This window comes from Epargyreus clarus, unplaced genomic scaffold, assembly GCF_041222505.1.
Source record: "Epargyreus clarus isolate Ecla_fem2 unplaced genomic scaffold, WU_Ecla_fem_2.2 ptg000023l, whole genome shotgun sequence".
In the NCBI taxonomy this organism is placed as follows: Eukaryota; Metazoa; Arthropoda; class Insecta; order Lepidoptera; family Hesperiidae; genus Epargyreus; species Epargyreus clarus.
In genome coordinates, this window is record NW_027332230.1 from 10,749,127 (window position 1) to 10,769,551 (window position 20,425).

The following is a 20,425-nucleotide window of genomic DNA, read 5'->3' on the forward strand; positions in this document are numbered from 1 at the left end:
TAGAACATCTCTCACGCAAAATAGAATATCAGGATATTTACACGGAAAGATGTTATAATAGTACGTCAATTGTAAACCAAGTACACTAAGTTTATGCTTGGGTCATAAGCTACTCTGGATATTAAGTGCATTTATATCTGGTTTGTAATATATGTTGTAATCTTTAGTAACTGTATGTTCTGTTTTCATTTTTTATTTTTGGTTATGATTATGCACCTAAATTTTCTCGATGGTTAGATATTGTAATTGAATTCAATTATGTGAAATTAAAACGCATTTAATTATAATTCATAAATTTAAGTTCGTAAGATGTTAATTCATTTGTTACCATTTAATTTCATTCAGTTTAAAACTTTTGAAAAAAAAATGGTCTATCATAATCAAAGTTTCTAAAAATACTCAGTACATACATACAGTGCATCATATTGTATTAATTAGAATAATGTGCCTTATAAAACAGGCTGTGATAAACATGTACTTATTTGTACATGAAATTGTTGTAATTATCCTTCCTAGCACAATTAATAAAGGTATGTGTTGACCTATATTTCTAGTCCTAATACCTTGTAATAGGAAGTTTTTTTACAAATAAAATGAGTTCTAATATCTCTGCATTTTCATTACTTATACCTACTTAAATCTATCCGAAAACTTTCAAAAGATAGTACTAAACCCCCCCTCTTGCGGGTTGTAACGTTACGAGGGCTCATCGCTATTAGCGCCAAAACGCTAACAATGTTACAGTCTTAAAATACATAGACTACAAAATAAAAAAAAAAGCTTTAGAATACTTCTGTACGAACGTAAGAATTTATACTTCTTATTTTGATAATACAATGTGTAAACACGTGCAAGTGCAACTTTTACTAAACACTATATAATAATTACAATGATTAAGTGATTGGTACATATTACCACAATATAAAAACTAACAGAAGTCAATCTTCATACAAAGCGGGCTCGAGCAACGCACACATAGACACCGCTCACCGACACGTAATCTCGGGGGGATTCGGGCGTGTACGTGCGTGACTGTTAGTCCGCTTCTGACATAAGTTTGGAACTGGTTTGTACAAGAAATGGAGCAACAAAAAAAAAGTTACCGTAATTGTGCAGTGGACGGTTGTTTAAATTCAATATTAAACTGTGAATTTTCGTTTTTTTAAAGCGCCAATTTTTTAGAGAGGTAAGTCGGTATTTGCTATTAAACCGAGCCACTACGAGTTGAAATTTTTGGTGATCATGGCAATAATGTGTTTTAAAGTGGCTATCTAAACTCGATTTATATAACAGTTTCCTATTTTAAATCAGTATAAACGAACCTAACAAAATTTTTGTAAGGTAAATTCATGCCACCAAATATTACCAAAGTTGAAGTGGACTTTAATGTCAGTTAGTAGGTTTAGGTCTAAAACGGATAGGGCAAAAGGAATTGTTTAACAAGAGATTGACTGCTGTTAGTTTTTATTTTGTGATATAACATTCGTATTGTATGGTATCATATTTATTATTTATAAATCTATAATTATTATTATCATAACGTAACGCTACGGTGTAATCGTTTCCGTTACAAACATTGTTTCACTAATAACTTTTATCTATCAAGAAGCCTAAAGAAATAAACTTTCAATCTGTGCAATAAAACTGGAAAATAACCACTGTAGTGACTTGTAGACAGACAATATTTTACTACAAAATAATGCCAGCAGTGTTTTCTACTAACTAATAATGCTAACTTTTCTTTTTATATTTGTTTTTCATGCAAAATCCCGTTTAAATCTACATACATTGAAGCTCCCAATCACGGCCCGTAGCTAACGAAATAATAACATAAATATTGTGTATAAACGTAACGTGTAAATTTATTGCAGTTACTTTTGTAAGAACTTGGCTGACACTCTACAGTAACTGTAACATTTATAACCTAACCATAAGGCAGACGGGTTACCTGGTGGAAATTGGTCACCGTCCCCTATTTACATTTGCAACACCAGACGAGTCGTCAATGCATCGCCGGTTTTGAAGGAGACCTTTTTTTGCACCTGTCATGTCCGTTAGACACCGACTTCGACGGGCACATTATCGTCAGTACTGCCCGTGCCTGACACGTACATTGTCTATAGTCTGATTCATAATTAGGTGTCCAAAATGTAAACAAAAGTAATGTCATTGTCAAAATACGATTACAGGTATTGTAAACCCTAACAAAATAATAAGAGACAAAAACTTTAACAAACTCAACAAAAAACTTAAAAATGGCGGCATAAAAATTGTTTTGGATCCTGATTGTGTTACCATTATCACATTTTAATTTTCTACTAAAAACCTTGTTTTTATTATTATTACTGTATGGAACGAAATGGAGGTAATATGAATATTGGAAAATGTGTATTGATCTTTATTTATTTAGATTATTATTTTATTACTTTAATATCGTCAAAAATAAGAAACTACGATTTGAAACGTATTTTCTTGGTAGGTCAACTCCGTTGTTTACATTTTGGACACCTAATTATGAATCGGACTATAGATGTAACTGCCGTAAATCGCGGTGTCTAGTCGACGCTGGCAACGAAGAGAGCGACCGCGTTGAGCACGGCGACGTGTTGTGGAAAGTCGGCGGCCAGCGGCGCGCACAGCTCCAGCAGCAGCTGCTCGCGCGCCGCGCTGCTGTACAGCGGCACCGCCACGCACCCGCCGAGAGGCGATGCCGCTTCGTCGTCCTGGAAACAATTACAATGTTACACACGAGCATACGTAAATTCGTTGCAGTAACTGTTAAATTATATTTAAATAAAATTCGCTTTAATAACATATAAAGTTTATGAAATTATTGAAAATTTTATTATTTTATAGTATATTACATATGAGCTAAGTTTAATTATCACAGATATACATTTTATATAAGGTGTCTTCAAACATGACGAAATACAGACAGTTTTTAATTGCTTATGAAGTAAATGTTTATCTGTCATAAAGTATATTAAGTAAACTATATGACAATTTATAGCGAACATATGTGGGGTTAAGTTAAGATATGATGCAGGCAAAAATCTTGCATGCACAACTAAGAACTGTAAAGATCGTCAATAATTTGACTACAAAAGAATGTTACAAGTGTTTTCTACAGTAAAGTGTATTTTCCGCGACTCAAGATTTAAATTTGTGTTTCGTGTAAGGCTTTATATATGGTGATAGCTTAAAGTGCTTGTTGGTACAGTGACAATATTAGCGATGGTATTACCTGTCCCGTCTCAGCGGGTACGTAGCGTAACCGCAGCGGCGGCGCGCGGGCGTGCGGCGGCGCGGCGGGGCGGCTCGCGCGCAGCGCCGCTTCGCGCCACTCGCCGCCGCACAGCCGCAGGCCCACCACCACGACGCCGTCCGCTGAACCCGAACCCTCTGAGGAACGATTTATATTACGTAACAATAAGCTGTTCAGTGCGTGTGACAGTCTTCAGAAATAGTTATTGTTTTCTAATCAGATATTTTATTTTCTTTTATTTATTGTCTCAATATTGATACTGTTTATCCGTTATTGTTTGATATAATATAATATTAATACTTAATGAATTACACCAGAATACAATAACGCGTTTAGTGGTATTTACGTTCTTGAGTACTGCCCTGGCAAATTCCTTCATGCTTCTCTCCCTAATTTTTAAATTCGAACCCGTTGAATGGAAACAGGAATACACTTCAATCTATCACACACAGTATTATTTTCTCTGCTCGGTTTATCTATGTTTTTAAGGCAGTATGATGCAAAGTTTATAAAACCGTAAATACATACCGGACGTTTTGTGCGATGGTTCCCAGTCCGCGGTGAGGCGCAACGCGTGCGGCGGGCGGGCAAGGCGCGCCGCACACTGCGCGCGTAAGGCGCCCGCCACACGCCGCGGGGACAGCCACTCGCGCAGGTCCACCTCTACACATAATAACACTTGTTCAATTCTTATTAGCTTGATTAAGTAATTATGTTACCTTACTTACTGTAGTAATAATACAATTCAACTTCCATTTTACACAACTTTAGTTTATATTCATTTACGCAATATTATACATTTTGTGGGGAAGGGCACCTTCCCCCTATTATAATGTTACAAAATACCTTTGGTTATTTATTTTCATTTTCATAGTAATATAATTATGTAATAAAAACCTTTTTCATATAGTTCGTAAAGATGATTTAAAATAAGTAACTGTATTCGATAGTACAAAAATAAAAAATAGTACAATCTTATTATGAATAAAACCTTTCTGTATCGAAAAATCATTTACCACTTGGCATAAAATCGGGCTTATTGACATCGAGCGTTTCAATTCGTCGTACAGCAGCGCGTGCACGATGACAGAATTCCTTTAAGTAGACATCAGGTTGCGTAGGTCCCGCCCACAATAGTTGCCATTCATCTGGTACCTAAAAATTAGGAACACGTGCGTGTGTAATGCATATGCAATATGCATATAATATTGTAACTAACACATTAGATGTTTTAATAGCTTATACTGATAATTAATTTACTTGCTTCCAATTGCTTATTCAAAGTAAAAATTGAAAGTTGTATACAAGTACGCCACTACGCTCCTTGCGTACTCCGAGTCAACTTTGTTTCGATTTCGAGAAATAGATCTGAGACCAGCGGTATATTACACGGATTACCCATCGTGGAAACAACAAAACGGAACTCCAGTACAATTTTTCGTCGTCGTACACACTACACGAAAGATAGGTTATCCGTTAGCGGACTACCCAATACTCTTCCACTCTCCGATCTTCCGCCAGAAAGTCTATCCGCGTGATATACAGCTGGCCTTGAAAATAAAGGTACCGACCACATGCAGCGGTAGCGGCGCGTGCGCGGTGCGGGCGCGCGCGGCCAGCGCCGACAGCGCGGCGTGCAGCGCGCGGGCCGCACGCGCCGCGTCGCGCGCCTCCGCGCCGCACGCACCGCGCCACCACCCCGCGCACCCGCCGCGCTGCACACACAAACACATTAATGTTATGATAGCACCTGTTACAAATTATACATACGTTAATTTTAATACGAGTAACCGTAGATTAGATTACTCACTAATAACAAGAAAATGTAAACAGATTTGACAACTGAAATTGTCACTGTCATCTATTTTTGTGTTTAAAAATATTTAAATAATGTACTTTGAAGATCATGTCGGCATTGTTCCGCGTAAATTACACCATGACAGTCATTAAATAGTTGAAAAAATTGTCAGCCGTTTAAGCTATTTAATGGCTTCCTTAAATTATAAGGCGGTAATACTTATCTATGCGAGTAGCTAACAACGTTTCAACGCAGCAGGAATTTTACATACACACCTGTCTGGTATATGGTCGATGAAATTGTTGTTGTTTTTACAAAATAATTATTTTCTTCATGAAATCATTTAATTAACCGACTTCGAAAAGGAAATTAGAAACCATTTTGACCGAAAGAAACGAACCTAAACGAAGTAACATAAAAATTATTGAATACCATTTAAAACTATATTTTCTAGCGAATATTTAATAAACTCTAATAACACGTTATAGTTTATGATCAAACATTTTTTAATAACATTTGTTTAATATTTACTTAACAGTATAATTCCAAACTTACATTTTCAACTTGATAATCTGCTTTAATAAGCGGACAACCGGACATGAGCTTCTTCCAAAGGGCTAAGAGCGTTTTAAGTGGCGCAGCTTCATCACACTTCTTCAAACTCGCTGTAGTATTAAGTTCTGAAAATTTCAGTTATTTATTTTTATCACCATAAAATACAAACATAGTTTAATTTCTACATAAAATACATTTACTTCCTATGACAAATAAAAAATGTTTTCAGTATGATTGGATAAATTTACCTCTCAATCCTAAAATGATGTCGTTAGCGGCGTTTGCCTCCCAGGCAACGCGACAGTTTGCAGGCAGACACAACAGTTGCGGCGAGTCCATCTCGGGCAAAGCATCGAATGCTGTTATGTAGGCCTGGGTAAACATAAGTATAATTAAGAAATAAATATAATAAAGAACAGCTTCAATAGGAATTACGCTATTATAGTCTGAGTCATTAGGTGTCCAAAATGTAAATAAACGAAACGAAACTGAATTAATATAAATATTAAAAAATGGAAATTCATTTTAATTTATTTAGATTATTATTTAATTAAAGTTATATTATTTTAATAATGTCAAAAATAACAAACTACCATTTGAAATGTATTTACTTGATAGGTTAAGACCATATTTGTTTATATTTTGGATACCTAATTATGAATCGAACATAGATTAATATTTTCGTACGAAAGTTTCGGTTTGAACAATAAGTACCATATTTTCTGATGGACTTTAACAATGAATCACTATAATATAGACTTGATTACAGGTATTTCTTGAAAATATTGATAATTTACCATGCTCCCATAACCAGAAATTCCCACCACATTTACCGAATTCATTTTTGATAGTAAAACTAGCGTGTAACCGGTACCTGCAAGTCAGTAGAGTAGGGCAGCGGTTCCGCGCAGCCGGGCGGTCTCCAGGCGTGCGCGAGGCTGCCCTCGCTGAGCAGTGCGCTGCGCAGCGCGGCCAGCACGCGGCGGTCGGGCGCGGCGGCCACGCGCGCCGCGTACAGCGCGCCGCACAGCGCGCGCGCCGCCCGCCCCGCGCCCGCCGCGCGCGCCGCCGCTGCGCTCGCGCTCACCTCGCCCCACCCCCACGCGTGCGCGACGCTCCAACCTATGTTACGAACACGTAAGATACATCCCTATAATTTATTGCGAGTAAAACGCTATTGTGAAGGTAGAGTCCGCGTCAAACTTCTAGTCCGCTCTGAATATAGAAACGAGTCGCGTCGCAACAGCAAATTGTAGACATTACTGGGCAGCGGACGGGACTGTCCGGGCACCCGTCCGCTGCCCGCTTTCACCCACGGGTACATAGCTGCGTTAGTGTGCCCTTACTGTTGCTACGGAGTATAATATGCTTGTAGTTAGTGTTCGACCCTATGCTTTTATCTATATTTTATTTCCCACTGCACTAGACTTATTGTAGTAGCAAAATAAAAATCTTATGTTGTTCCAATTATCGGAACAACTTTTAAGAACTTGCTACCTACTTTTTAAGATGATTTCTAATAGTAGCTGTAGCTGAAGCTAATAGTTTTTCAAAACTTCAGTAAAATTGACATTTTAACTCACCGAGCGGTACGTAAGCGCAACGCTCCTGCGCCAGCGCGTGGAAGAGCGCGAGGCAGGCGAGGTGTCTGGCGAGCCGCGCGGGCGGCCGCTCGCCGCGCCACGCGCTCAGCGTGCCCGCCGCGTTGTGCTTCACGCCCGCCGGCGACTGCGCACACACAACAATTAATGACGTACAATTACTGCACTGGTTTAATTAAGTACACTCCGCGCCAAACTGCTAGTCCGCTCCGATATAGAGACGAGTCGCATCGCCATAGCAAATTGTAGATATATTAGCGGGCCGAAGAGAGCGCTGGATATCCAGGGCAACCGTCCGCTGCCCGCTCCCGCCCGCGGGTACATAGCTGCGTTAGTGTACCCTTACGTTGCAGAGTTTTTGCTAAATAAACTTGCGTGCAACAACTTCAAAGCGGACTAGCAGTTTGGCGTGGACTATACAATAAAATACGTGTACCTACCTAAATTACGTAAGTATCTAAAATATACATACACCTTTTTCGGCCATCTCATGTACACTATATCTAAAAAACACGAATAATTTGTATAATTGAAGAAAAATACACATATATTTGGATAACCTAAAGTATTCCTGTTTAAAAATATTTAAAATAAGCATTCCTCATTGAAATATTAAATATGGCGGAATACTATCAATGTCCAGTTTTCAAAACTGTCGATGTCGGTCAGGGAACCTATGCGTACCCCACACATAGGTTACTATACTCTTTGGATGTCGGTAATTCTGTATTTCGATGTTTTTGTCGTCAAGTTATTGTTACCTTAGTACTTTACAACCTGGCTTTTGTTTTGGGTATCCCGTCATTATTTCTGAATTTAAATAATTATTTATAATTATTATAACAAAACCATCTTTTAAATAGTATCTGGTTTTATAGATGTAAGGGACATGTCCGATTAAAAAAGAAGAAGTTGTCAATTTGATATGTGTAAAAGTGGTCATATACATATTATATAATAGTGGAATACAATGTAAACGTTGAATAAATATGTACTGATGAGAAGATTCCATTTCAATCCTGAATATGTTTCTGCTTACGATTTTGGACTGATTCTACCTTACTTGTTTACCCAGCTTATGTTTTATGGACTCTTGTGATTTTTGTGCGATCGCTGTGGATTATGTTGACAAGGATTCAATATCATCAGGTAAAATATACATCAGTTAGTTGTATTAATCGTGAAATAATCGTTAATAATTTTAAACTAGAGAAGCTATTTTTTTTTCATTTTTCTTTTTTTAGATACTGACAATAGCAAGACAAGGACATTCTTGGGATAACAAAATAATCAGTTATTATTGCAACTGCATCGCTGGGCAACGAACCGTACTCGTAGGTAGCTGCGCTTACATTATGACCATTGTTTGATGTTTGGGCTGAGCTCGTCACAGGATATTACAGAACCTGCTACATGATTGGATGAAAATATTGATAAATAAAATATTATCTAAATTTGTACTTAAAGTTCTTTTATTTACACACTTAAATGTTTTAACTAAAATAAATTGGTATAGAAGTACATATTTTGGTATGTTTGTTTTAAGTCAAGATTTATGAAAGTAAATATAATTAATGTTTATCAAATATAGGTATTGTTTCTCAATACATACAATATAATATTTATATATCTACGCCCATTCGCGTAAAAAATACATTAAAAAGTATATAGTGTATATAGTAAGTTAAAATAGAATGACAGATGACATTATTACGGTAATCACTACCGCCATGATGTTGTTCCCCTGTTGTGTTACAAGTTTAAGTGTAAATTATTGTTTTTAATCAATTAAACGAACATGATTTGAAGAAAATGAACCCCTACGAATTGTTTTTTGCATGTTTTCTTAGTTTTTAGTATAGTGTATAAAAGGTGGCCGGGAGCCCATACATTTTGAAACATCTCTTTTATAAGGACGTTCTTATATAGAAGTATCTATTTTTATGTTAATGGAATATATGTTGTTTAAATGAGCTCAGTTTAAAATATTGATAGTAATTCTTAACCTTGAAAATATTTAAGAAAATATTATGAATTTACGTCCATAGATGCATGAACTTACAATTCATATTTTACATAAAACATTCGTATATAAAATGGTTTATTTTCATGAAACATTTACCTCAAGAATAACATTGACGCAAAGATTGGATATCATCGGTGGAATTTCTCGGTCTTCAGACACTATCCACAAGCGGAAATCATCGCTAAAGTCATCTGCCTGAAAATATATTTCAAAATGTAATTGACATAACTATAACTCACATTTGCACATTAATGAAGCGATAATCTAACATATTTTTTATTTAGTAGCCGATTCTCAGACATACTGAATATGCATATGAAATTTGGTGAAAATCGATAAAGCCGTTTCGGAGGAGTACGGTAACTAACATTGTGACACGAGAATTTTATATATAAGATAAAAGCGGGAATAGTTACTGGACGTTGTGAAAGTTCTGTTAAGAAGTCGCGCAGCTCCCGTGGGAAGGGCGAAGCGCCGACTGCGAGCGCCAGCCAGCCACCGCCGCGCGTCTTCTCCACTCCTGCTTCCCAAGCACTCTTCCCTTCTTCTATTCCCACCTGAGAGATCATAAGAAAATCTTTTATACTTGTTTGTATGCCATTTGTTGATAAATAATAAAAAAAATAGATAATAACTGTGATTCTTTATATACACAGAACGATTTTAAAACATATTTAAGCAGGAACATTTTTAAAACAATTTTAACAAGGTAATCTTCTGTTATTTTGTAAAAACATATTATTTAGTGTGACACTTTTTTCACAGGTAAATAAAATTAAGGTTTTGAATAATCTTGTGTGATTTGATCAATTGATCTTGTATCTGTCTTCATAATTCCTTTCATTATTTTTAATAAATTCCGTTTTCTAAGTTTATATGTTTATTTTTTGCATAATTTAAATTTATTCTTAAAACTATCATCTGTATGTATGTACTTCATATTAATATTGAGAAGGCTAGTTACATATTAGTTACATAGTACCGGTCTTGGGTCAGTCCGAGAGCGGTCAGTGGACAGGTGCTGGGGGGTCCCGTGCTGTCTTTGTCCCGCTAATATCTACGATTTGCTATTCAACGCGACTCGTTTCTATATTCAAAGCGGACTAGCAGTTTGGCGCGGACTATACAGATATGTGCCGGTACTAAAGGCCTGGGCACACAGAGCGCGTATTCTAGCGCCGCGCAAGGGCGTTAGTGCTAGAAGTAAACTGTGACGCCGCTGAGTTTTATTGTACCGAGTTACTAGGAAGCGGTCACACAGATCGCGTACGCGTACGCGCGCGCGTATTTTTTCCCATACAATGACGCTTGTACGCAAATCTAAAAAAATACAACGCCAAGGCGACAAGGCGACAAGACAAGGCCAAAAATACAAGGCGACAAGAACGCCGAGCGCTGCGACAAGCGTACGTGTACTTGCTCTGTGTAACCCATACAACACAACTCGGCGCTAGAGCGCGGCGTCAGGATTTGGTTCTAGCGTTGACGCCTAGCGCGGCGCTAAAATACGCGTTCTGTTGAGCCAGGCTTTTAAGGTCACAGTGAGCGCGTGTCACCTGCGTGAGAGGCAGGCCGGTGGTGCTGGCGAGCGCGGCCAGCTGGTCGGCGGCGTGCGTGGCCAGCAGCAGCGCCGGCCGCGCCGCGCCGCCCCAGCGCAGCGCGCCCGGCAACCCGCCGCTGCCGGACACTACGCCGCTACCTGGGACAATGTTCAATACTTAGAGCGTTTGTCTACAGCTACCTTCACCTGACCGTCACCGAGAACGGAGATGACACCGAGTCGAAGAAGCAGTACGGTATAGGTACATTTACTATAGCCGCGTGTCCAACGCAGGTCCATCACGCCATATTAAGGTCGGCTCGAAATAATCTCGTTCTCGATGACGGTTCAGTGACGGCGGCAGTGGACAAACGCCCTTATTCATACTTTTATGAGTATGAATAAGGGCGTTTGTCCTTGTATGTCCATTTGTGCGATACATTTATGAGTAACTTGTCACAAAATTTAAGGAGGTAACCAGCTTGCCGACTCAAGCTCAAGCTTGAAAACCTCTCTGAGAATTCGGTAAGCATACGATTTGACGTAGTATTGGCATGCGAGTGAAAGAAGTTTGTAACTACCAGTCACAAAATAAAAAAGGTGTTTTATTTTATGTACCCGTGTTGTTAATTATTAAGTACCTACAAATGGTTGTAATACTAACGACATCAAAAATCATATAATTATATTATATAATTATATTGAAAAACGTTTTTATTTTTAGCAGTCGTTAGCAGTTATAAAATTAAAAGTTTATAATTATCATAACATAAACAAATTTTATAATAAACAATACCTTCTTACATATTTACTTCTATAAACTTCTATAAATATTGCTTACATATTATAAATGCTTTTACTATTTATATCAAAAATAAATAATTTCATTATTTCTACCTAGTATTTCATCCACAAACGCCACAATAGCTCGATACAGACTATTAGGCCGCAACACCGATACGGCTGCTACTTTTTCAAACGCATTTAAATTCAATTTGCTTATAATATGCAAGTCTCCTGAAAGAACAAACTCCTTCCACATGTCCGCTTTGTCGAGTGTTAATTTATTGAATAAGTCTTCATTCCTTATCTGTAACATTATAAATATATTGCTACTATAACTGAATTATAATAATTATGCAAATTATGTTTATGTAACTTAATAAATCAATTTTATAAGGCATCTTTTAATTGTTAAATTTATTTATGTCCTTTAAGAAATTTTACTTATGTCATGTGTACTGTGGTACTGCAAGACCTTTTTATTTCTCAGCAACTATATAACTCGTAAAGAGTTACAAATGACCATTAATAACAATATTTTTTAAATTAAATCTGACCTTTAGTTGCGATACTTTTTTAACCGATTCAGCCTCAATCCAAGGATATGTTGCAGTTATTTTGTTAATAGTTTCCTGATCCTCCATAACTGTAAACGTTCCCATTAATACTTGCCAAAGCTGCAACAGACACCGTTGGATATCAATTTATATTTAGCTAGAATTAACAGATAAAATGTCCCTCGGCTGGACAGGAGTCGTCTCTAAGGCTTTAAGTCAGCATGCCTATTAGTAGACTTCACACATATTTGAGAAATATTTTGTTAAGAACTTAAAGAGTTCCTGTTGATTTTATACATAATGTTTTCCTTTACTGTTAAAGCAAGTAATAATTATAAAACTTAGCTAAACTAGGCGATCATTGCTTTTGGTACGTTTCTTTGTTATTACCTCGTCTGTTATTAATTCATCGTATACATGCTTCAGTAGATACAATACGACTATATATTTGTCCTTTTTGTGTAAACTCAATAGAACTCGTTCTATAATCTTCTTAGTAAAATATTTGATAACTCGCTCGCTGTCGATGTTGATTGGATCCTGAAAGTAAAATATTTTTGGAATATTTTAACTAGGCACAATGAAACGAGAGTAATCGAAAAACCTAACATCCATTTGGAAATAATTATATATATATATATATATATATATATATATATATATATATATATATATATATATATATAGGGTGAATTTTTAAAACTATGGAATATTATTTATATGGAAAAATATGTATTTTCTTAAAATTGAGGCTTTTCCTTTAGTTTTTCATTTATCATTACTTTCCCGATTTTGATCCTTATAAGCGACACTATCAGATAGTGGAATAATATAGAGGGTGTATTTTTTTTCAAAATGAACTCGTTCGATTCCCGGCTAAGGAAAAAAATATATACCCTGTATATACAGGGTGAATTTTTAAAACGGGCCTTCAGGGCCAAATCCGAAACTATAAGTGTTAGCGAAAAATGCTGAAAGGAGTTACGAGGCCGATTTTGATAAAAACTAAAACTGCATCATTAGTTTTTTAAAATATTTTTTTCCTTAGCCGGGAATCGAACGAGTTCATTTTGAAAAAAAATGACACCTCTATATTATTCCACTATCTGATAGTGTCGCTTATAAGGATCAAATTCTGGGAAGTAATGTTATGTGACAAATTAAAGGAAAAGGAAAATTTTGAAGAAAATACGTATTTTTCCATACATTGGCATACTAATCCTTAAGGATTATACATAACAAATGATTTATGTATAATTCTTTAGAAACAGACATAAGTCATACCATTGAAGAATTTGTTGGTTAATCAACTAATTATTCGATGTTATGACTATGACATACGGCTTAGTATGAGAAAGTAATAGTTTGGCAAATAAGTTACCGCCGTTTTTAGGATTTATTTTTTAATGAAAATAAATAACTGATTAAATAGTAAATTCTTATTGTTTGTTGATTACAACTTCGTTTCAACGTTAAATATGATTTTCTATATCTCTTTTTTTATTAATCACTCGGATTTGACTCTAAAAAGTAATTCTCCCAAATTGTCAACTTTACATCTGTATTAAACGATACTCCGCCCATAGCAAGTAAATCTATTTTAATGGTCCTAAAAATAACCTTAGCTAAGTCGGACATAAAAATATAAATTATTGTGAAACAAAACGTCCATTTCGAATGATTAGAAACATTGAGCCAAAAAAAATGTTAATACACGAAATGTTTAAATTGATGAATGGCGGGAACTTAACTGCCAAATTAATATGAAAAAATTTGTATTTTCTTAAAATTGAGGCTTTTCCTTTAGTTTGTCATTTATCATTACTTCCCAGATTTTGATCCTTATAAGCAACACTATCAGATAGTGGAATAATATAGAGGTGCATTTTTTTTTCAAACGAACTCGTTCGATTCCCGGCAAGGGAAAAAGTTATTTTAAAAAAGTAATGATGCAGTTTTAGTTTTTATCAAAATCGGCCTCGTAACTCCTTTCAGCATTTTTCGCTAATCCTTATAATTTCCGATTTGGCCCTGAAGGCCCGTTTTAAAAATTCACCCTGTATATATTCACAAGATTAATAAAAACAAAGTCTTGGATTTTATTAAATTCAAGCAGCGATCTCGGATTTCTTGTCTCCAATTAAGTTGGCTAAAACTCTACTAGCAACTATAGTACAATACGACACTATACTCCGATTCAGAATTAGGTGTCCAAAATGTAAACAAAGGTGTTGACCTATCAAGAAAGTACATGTCAAATGGTAGTTTCTTATTTTTGACGGTATTAAAGTAATACAACGATAATAAAATAATAATCTAAATAAATTTAGATCAATTCATATTTTCCAATATTCATATTCTCTCAATTTCGTTCCATAGAGTAATAATAATAAAACACAAGGTTTATGGTAGAAAATTAAGATTTGATAATGGTAACACAATCGGGATCCGAAACATTTCTTGTGCCCGCCATATTTAAGTTTTGTAGCTGATGTTATCCATTTTCGTGATCGTGATCGAACATTTTTTCGTTTTCACGTTTTCATAGTACGTTTGTTAAATTGCGTAAAGTTATTAAATGTTATTTTATGTTGATTTTGTAAAAAAAATGTTTTTTGTTAAGGTTTATAAGACCTGTAATTATATTTTTACAATGACATTTATTTGTTTACATTTTGGACACCTAATTATGATTATGAATCGGACTATGGTGTGATATGTGACGTAGACGACAACAACCAGGACGGAGAGCACATGGCAAACCAACTAACCTGGGACGTAGCCAACGCGTCGAAAAACATATCCCGCAATGCCCGAGAACGCCGCGCGCGCCGCACGCAATCGCTCCTCCACCTCGCGTGCCGACGACAACGCTTCGGTTATCGTCAACAACCACGACGGGCGGCGTCGAACATGTAGCAATCAACTAACCTGTGACGTAGCCAACGCGTCAACGAACACGTCCAGCACAGTATCAGTGGGCAACGCTAGCAACGGGCGGCGTACTGCGATGCTTCGCAAGGCGAGTATCACCCGCGCGGCGGCGGCGGCGCTGCTCGCGAACGCCTCGCGCGCTAATCGCACTTGCTCCTCTACCTCGCGCGCCGCCGACAACGCCTCATTAATCGTCGCGCTCGTCTCGCGCGTCTTGTTCAACGATGCTAATAAGTTCGTGTCGTGTAAGATGTCGCCGTTCTTTGATAACTCGCTTAGTAGATTCTCCTGTTTAAATTAAAATTCAATAATTGCTTGAATAAGTTATCGTCGCGTTGATGCATTACATAATACCAAAATAAAATTAGATCCAAAAAAAAAATACACAAAATACAATTGTGTACCTGCAATTCTAAGCGTTGCCTTTGCAACGTAGCTCTGGTCTGCTTAATTTCCTTGGTCTTTTCATTCATTTCTGGATTGCGTTTCTGTATCGCATAATTAATCAGCTGATCTAAAAATGAAAATGGCAGTTTAACTTATAAGTTAAAATTGTTAGTTGGTCTTATTTAGTTTATCGAAGTGGTATTAATTTGAGCCGATCAAAGACATGTCTGCAACATACACATAATATTATCATATTATTGTGATTTCTATTGTTTTTCATTTAATCCTGCACCGCGCCGGTAGGTGCGAGTTACCTGTGAGCGTGTGCGGCCGCGCAGCGAAGTGCAGCGTCGCGATACGCGCGGCGACATGCGGCGGTACGTCTGCACCGCGGCGGGCGGCCAGCAGTACGCGCGCGTCGCGCCACCACGTGTTACGGAGCGACTCTACCTCGCTCACCACCATCACGCGGGATAACCTATAGTATACAATTACGTGTGAGTTTCTATATAATAGAAAATATTAATCGAAATTCTATTTTTAATAGAATTTATTGTAATACCCATACTTATATCCGAAATTCATATTACATTGATCTTTACAATATTTAAACTTTGAATCCAAATTCAAAGGACAGATTTTTAATATGACTTAAAAATATTTAAAAATTCATGTAAGTATACCCAATTCTCAGGAAATATAAATAAATATAAAATATCAATAAAATACCGTATTGCATATTGAAGAGTCGTTTGCAATTTGTCATTGTCTTGAGACACAAAGTCACACGGTTGGCCGGACAAGGATTTTCGTAACCACTCAATAGCCTCTCCATCAGGATCAATTAGTAATGGAGTTAAGCCGCATTTAGGAATTTGAAGTGCCTGAAAATATAACCATCATAAATAATACAATATCATGTTTTATTCTCCTTCATTCAGTCATTCGTTCGTTTCTAAAATGTATGCAACATACTTGATCAATCAATACGGCATTTTTGAGCGCAGATTCGTCGACGCTGAGGCCTTCGCTTTCCCATTTCAATTGTTTTTCAGTCGACGATAAGAAATTTATAATGGATATGTTGGTATCCTCCAAGCCTATAAGGGAGCTCCACTTCCTTATATGTTGCCTGAAATTGTAAGATATACGTGTAGTTTGTTTAAAAATAATACAACCGAAATAACTTATTTTGCTTATAAATATACGTTACCTGGCTTGTGGTTCAGTTAAATCGGGTAAATAAACGATATATCCAGCGGCTAATAAAGATCTTTGATTCAATTCCAATATTTCTTTGGATATGTTTTGTAGCTGAAAAAAAGTGAAAGGCCATGCCATTATGCACATATACATTACGTTCGATAATGTTAAAATTACAAATATTTTAACAAACTTATTTTATTTGATTATTAAGTTATTGAGTTAGTTTAATGTGTTATGTAACTCAACTAAGGTACTGTAGGTACTTGTATAAAATAAACATGTATTCAAGATGGCGGCATTAAGCGGACTGGCGCGGCGAACGGGGGAACGAGCGAACGCGACTCACGTCGCCGGAGACGTAGGTAAAGGCGCGAGCGAACCAATGCATTATAAGGTGGCGATACAATTATTATTTTATAACAGAAAATTATTTTGCCTGTTGCCACACCATGCTATAGATATTGATGGGTTTCGTAATGCTCGAAATAAAGATTTATTATAAATTAAATATATTTTTTTAAACCCTATATTTTTAAGGTCAACCGTCAACGTCAATCAATTAACTAACATCAGCCTCCCACGCGTCGTACTCGTCCCCGAGTCGCTCGAGCAGCGCTTGCGCGGCGGCGAGCGTGCTGGCCGTGCCCGCCAGGCGCAGCTCGAGCGCGGCCGCCTCGCGCGTGTGCTGCTCCAGCTGCTGCTGTAGTGCGGCCACACGCTCGTCTACTGTGGCGAGGCCGCTTGACAGCGCTGCTAACTCGTCCTCCGCTTCTTGGAGACTCCTGTTGAATAAGAAGAGGATTATTCAGTCAATTTAATTTGAATGTATACTTCTTGTAAAGCCTTTGTTAATATTACAATTGCAATAGTAAGGGCAAAGGGTAAAAACAAATAAGTAACTAAAGTAAGCCTTTAGTAAATTCTTCCACACAAAGTGCATTTGAGTGGCGTAGAGATAATATTTAGTGAGCGACGACAAATTATCTGAAAATGTTGGGAAAGTTTTAAACATAGCAAAGACCTATAAAAAGAGTTGTAACAACAGCAATATATGATTATTTAGAAAAAGTAAAACTATTGTCGCTGCAGCCAAAATTATTTTTTATTTGGTAAGTGATTTCACAGTGACTGGAGCATAGTTCAATTGCTGGTTCTTCTGCAGCGTCTGTACGTGTTTCACATCCACAGCATGCGCGAGCTGCGTGTTTACCTAGACTCTTGCCCGGAACGACACGCCGCGAGAATTAACCCCTACAATGCGGCCATCACAACGACGCGTTGCGCGACGCTACTAACCGTTGCATTCCAAGTTATGTACTTCATGAGCTGCCGTTGGTTCTCCTGCAGCTAGCGCACGCAGCCGACGTGCGCAATGTCGCGCTCGCCCCGAACGACGCGCTCCACGAAGTTACCAACCGCTGCACTACCAACTATTGAAGGTGGTAGAACTCTTTGCGGTTCGATTCCGGCAGCACCACCGCCACACCTATTTCTGCCTCATAAAAGCAGTGTTGAGCGCTGCTGTGTTCCGAGGCGTTCCAACTTAGTCCTCAGGGGTAACGGCGCATCTCTGGTCGACTTCAGGTAGAAATATCTAATCTTATCTGGGGTTGTTACATATGTCCATAGGCGGCAGTAGCCACTTACCATCAGGTGGGCTGCATGCTCGACTGCTACTCCTATAGTCTAAAAAAAAACTACTTACTTCATGAGCTGCCGCTGGTTCTCCTGCAGCGGGCGCACTCGCCTCGCGGCCGCGGCGTGCGCGAGCTGCGCGCGCACCCAGGCGGCGAGCGGCGCGCACGCGGCCGACGCGCGCCGCGCCGCGCTCGCCTCGAACGACGCGGCGCGCGACGCTACCAGCTTCTGTACCGCCGACACTGCTTCCTCGCTCACTTGGCTCGCGTCCAGGCACCTGCGCGCACGAGACGCTTAATGATACGTGTACCACAATATGATACCACATAAGATGCTTCATTATAAGTGTAAATTTACGTGTACGGTTAGATTGCTATTAAGCCAATACTTATAAAATTGTTAACTTACGCACAGAAGTATTCCAAATGTTTGAATAGTCACTAAGCTTGATAAGGTCAGTTCTAATTAAAATAAATGATAGAAAAATTTAATTTGGAAACATTTAAAATTAAAAATATTTTAAATCAGATCTGTGCATTTTCATACATACCACCTTTTATTAAAAAATACATAAAGTGAAATTTAAATAAAGTCATTATAGCTTTAAACGATAATTCAATAAAAATGGCTACATAAAACATGTATAATTATCATTTTTAATAATTAAATACCTTATGTCTTCCTTTACACCACGTTTTGATAGAAAATTCTTCATCGAATGCCAAGAAGTATCCGCAATTCCCATAAGACGCAAAACTCCTTCAAGAATGTCACGTACTATTTCAGGCGGTGCTCTCAAGGAACGAACCTGTAATATTGTAATAAGAAATAAAATAAAACATTTAGATATATAAGTATTAAATTTCTTGTAATAGCAATACCCACCTCACTGAGCGCTTCGGGACGTATATCACCAACGGCCGCCCGCGCAGCCGCTATAATGGGTTCCACGGAAGCTAGCTCAGCTTCTATTTCACTTTTTCTGGAAAACATATGTTTAATTGTATATCAATATTCACTTTGAAATAATAATCTAATCTGTTTATTCAGATCTACATTTTCGACTTTATTAGTTGTGTAAATTTAGCCATAGTTTATAAATAAGGATCATTTCTAACTAGTGCATTCAGGTTTCATTTGTTGTATCACTGCTTGTTACGGGTCTCCTTTTACTACCTGCAGTAAGTTATGCGGTATTATGAGTGACGTCTTGGGTCTGCATAGCAGACTAATAAATATTTCAACATATACAGGGTGAATTTTTAAAACGGGCCTTCAGGGCCAAATCCAAAACTATAAGGATTAGCGAAAAATGCTGAAAGGAGTTACGAGGCCGATTTTGATAAACACTATAACTGCATCATTACTTTTTTAAAATAACTTTTTCCCTAGCCGGGAATCGAACGAGTTCATTTTGAAAAAAAAAATGCACCCTCTATATTATTCCACTATCTGATAGTGTTGCTTATAAGGATCAAAATCTGGAAAGTAATGATAAATGACAAACTAAAGGAAAAGCCTCAATTTTAAGAAAATACATATTTTTTCATATTAATTTGGCAGTTAAGTTCCCGCCATTCATTAATTTAAACATTTCGTGTATTAACATTTTTTTTGGCTCAATGTTTCTAATCATTCGATATGGACGTTTTGTTTCCCAATAATTTATATTTTTATGTCCGACTTAGCTAAGGTTATTTTTAGGACCATTAAAATAGATTTACTTGCTATGGGCGGAGTTTCGACAAATACAGATGTAAAGTTGACAATTTGCGAGAATTACTTTTAAGAGTCAAATCCGAGTGATTGCTAAAACAAGAGATATAGAAAATCATATTTAACGTTGAAACGAAGTTGTAAACAACAAACAATAAGAATTTACTATTTATTCAGTTATCTATTTTCATTAAAAAATAAATCCTAAAAACGGCGGTAACTTATTTGCCAAACTATTACTTTCTTATACTAAGTCGTATGTCATAGTCATAACATCGAATAATTAGTTGATTAACCAACAAATTCTTCAATGGTATGACTTATGTCTGTTTCTAAAGAATTATACATAAATAATTTGTTATGTATAATCCTTAAGGATTAGTATGCCAATGTATGGTAAAATACGTATTTTCTTCAAA

At 37.1% G+C, this 20,425-nt stretch overlaps 1 protein-coding gene across 1 annotated transcript in view; it reads right to left on the reverse strand.

The window, feature by feature from the left end:
- Positions 1 to 256: 256 nt before the first annotated feature.
- Positions 257 to 20,425, reverse strand: part of btv (dynein cytoplasmic heavy chain beethoven) — a 61,223-nt gene continuing 41,054 nt past the window's right edge. Inside the window, exons 53-77 of the mRNA XM_073085801.1 lie at positions 19,176 to 19,272; positions 18,962 to 19,098; positions 18,358 to 18,567; positions 17,221 to 17,434; positions 16,660 to 16,760; positions 16,422 to 16,578; positions 16,176 to 16,330; positions 15,761 to 15,924; positions 15,464 to 15,573; positions 15,057 to 15,347; positions 12,516 to 12,665; positions 12,126 to 12,245; positions 11,683 to 11,875; positions 10,802 to 10,944; positions 9,662 to 9,802; positions 9,342 to 9,440; positions 7,202 to 7,346; positions 6,493 to 6,740; positions 5,867 to 5,990; positions 5,619 to 5,743; positions 4,837 to 4,980; positions 4,282 to 4,420; positions 3,794 to 3,928; positions 3,245 to 3,402; positions 257 to 2,723 (exon numbers count right to left, since the gene is read on the reverse strand). Coding sequence (XP_072941902.1) covers positions 2,556 to 2,723; positions 3,245 to 3,402; positions 3,794 to 3,928; positions 4,282 to 4,420; positions 4,837 to 4,980; positions 5,619 to 5,743; positions 5,867 to 5,990; positions 6,493 to 6,740; positions 7,202 to 7,346; positions 9,342 to 9,440; positions 9,662 to 9,802; positions 10,802 to 10,944; positions 11,683 to 11,875; positions 12,126 to 12,245; positions 12,516 to 12,665; positions 15,057 to 15,347; positions 15,464 to 15,573; positions 15,761 to 15,924; positions 16,176 to 16,330; positions 16,422 to 16,578; positions 16,660 to 16,760; positions 17,221 to 17,434; positions 18,358 to 18,567; positions 18,962 to 19,098; positions 19,176 to 19,272 — 3,868 coding nt within the window. The 3' untranslated portion in view covers positions 257 to 2,555. The remainder of the gene's footprint in view (positions 2,724 to 3,244; positions 3,403 to 3,793; positions 3,929 to 4,281; positions 4,421 to 4,836; positions 4,981 to 5,618; positions 5,744 to 5,866; positions 5,991 to 6,492; positions 6,741 to 7,201; positions 7,347 to 9,341; positions 9,441 to 9,661; positions 9,803 to 10,801; positions 10,945 to 11,682; positions 11,876 to 12,125; positions 12,246 to 12,515; positions 12,666 to 15,056; positions 15,348 to 15,463; positions 15,574 to 15,760; positions 15,925 to 16,175; positions 16,331 to 16,421; positions 16,579 to 16,659; positions 16,761 to 17,220; positions 17,435 to 18,357; positions 18,568 to 18,961; positions 19,099 to 19,175; positions 19,273 to 20,425) is intronic.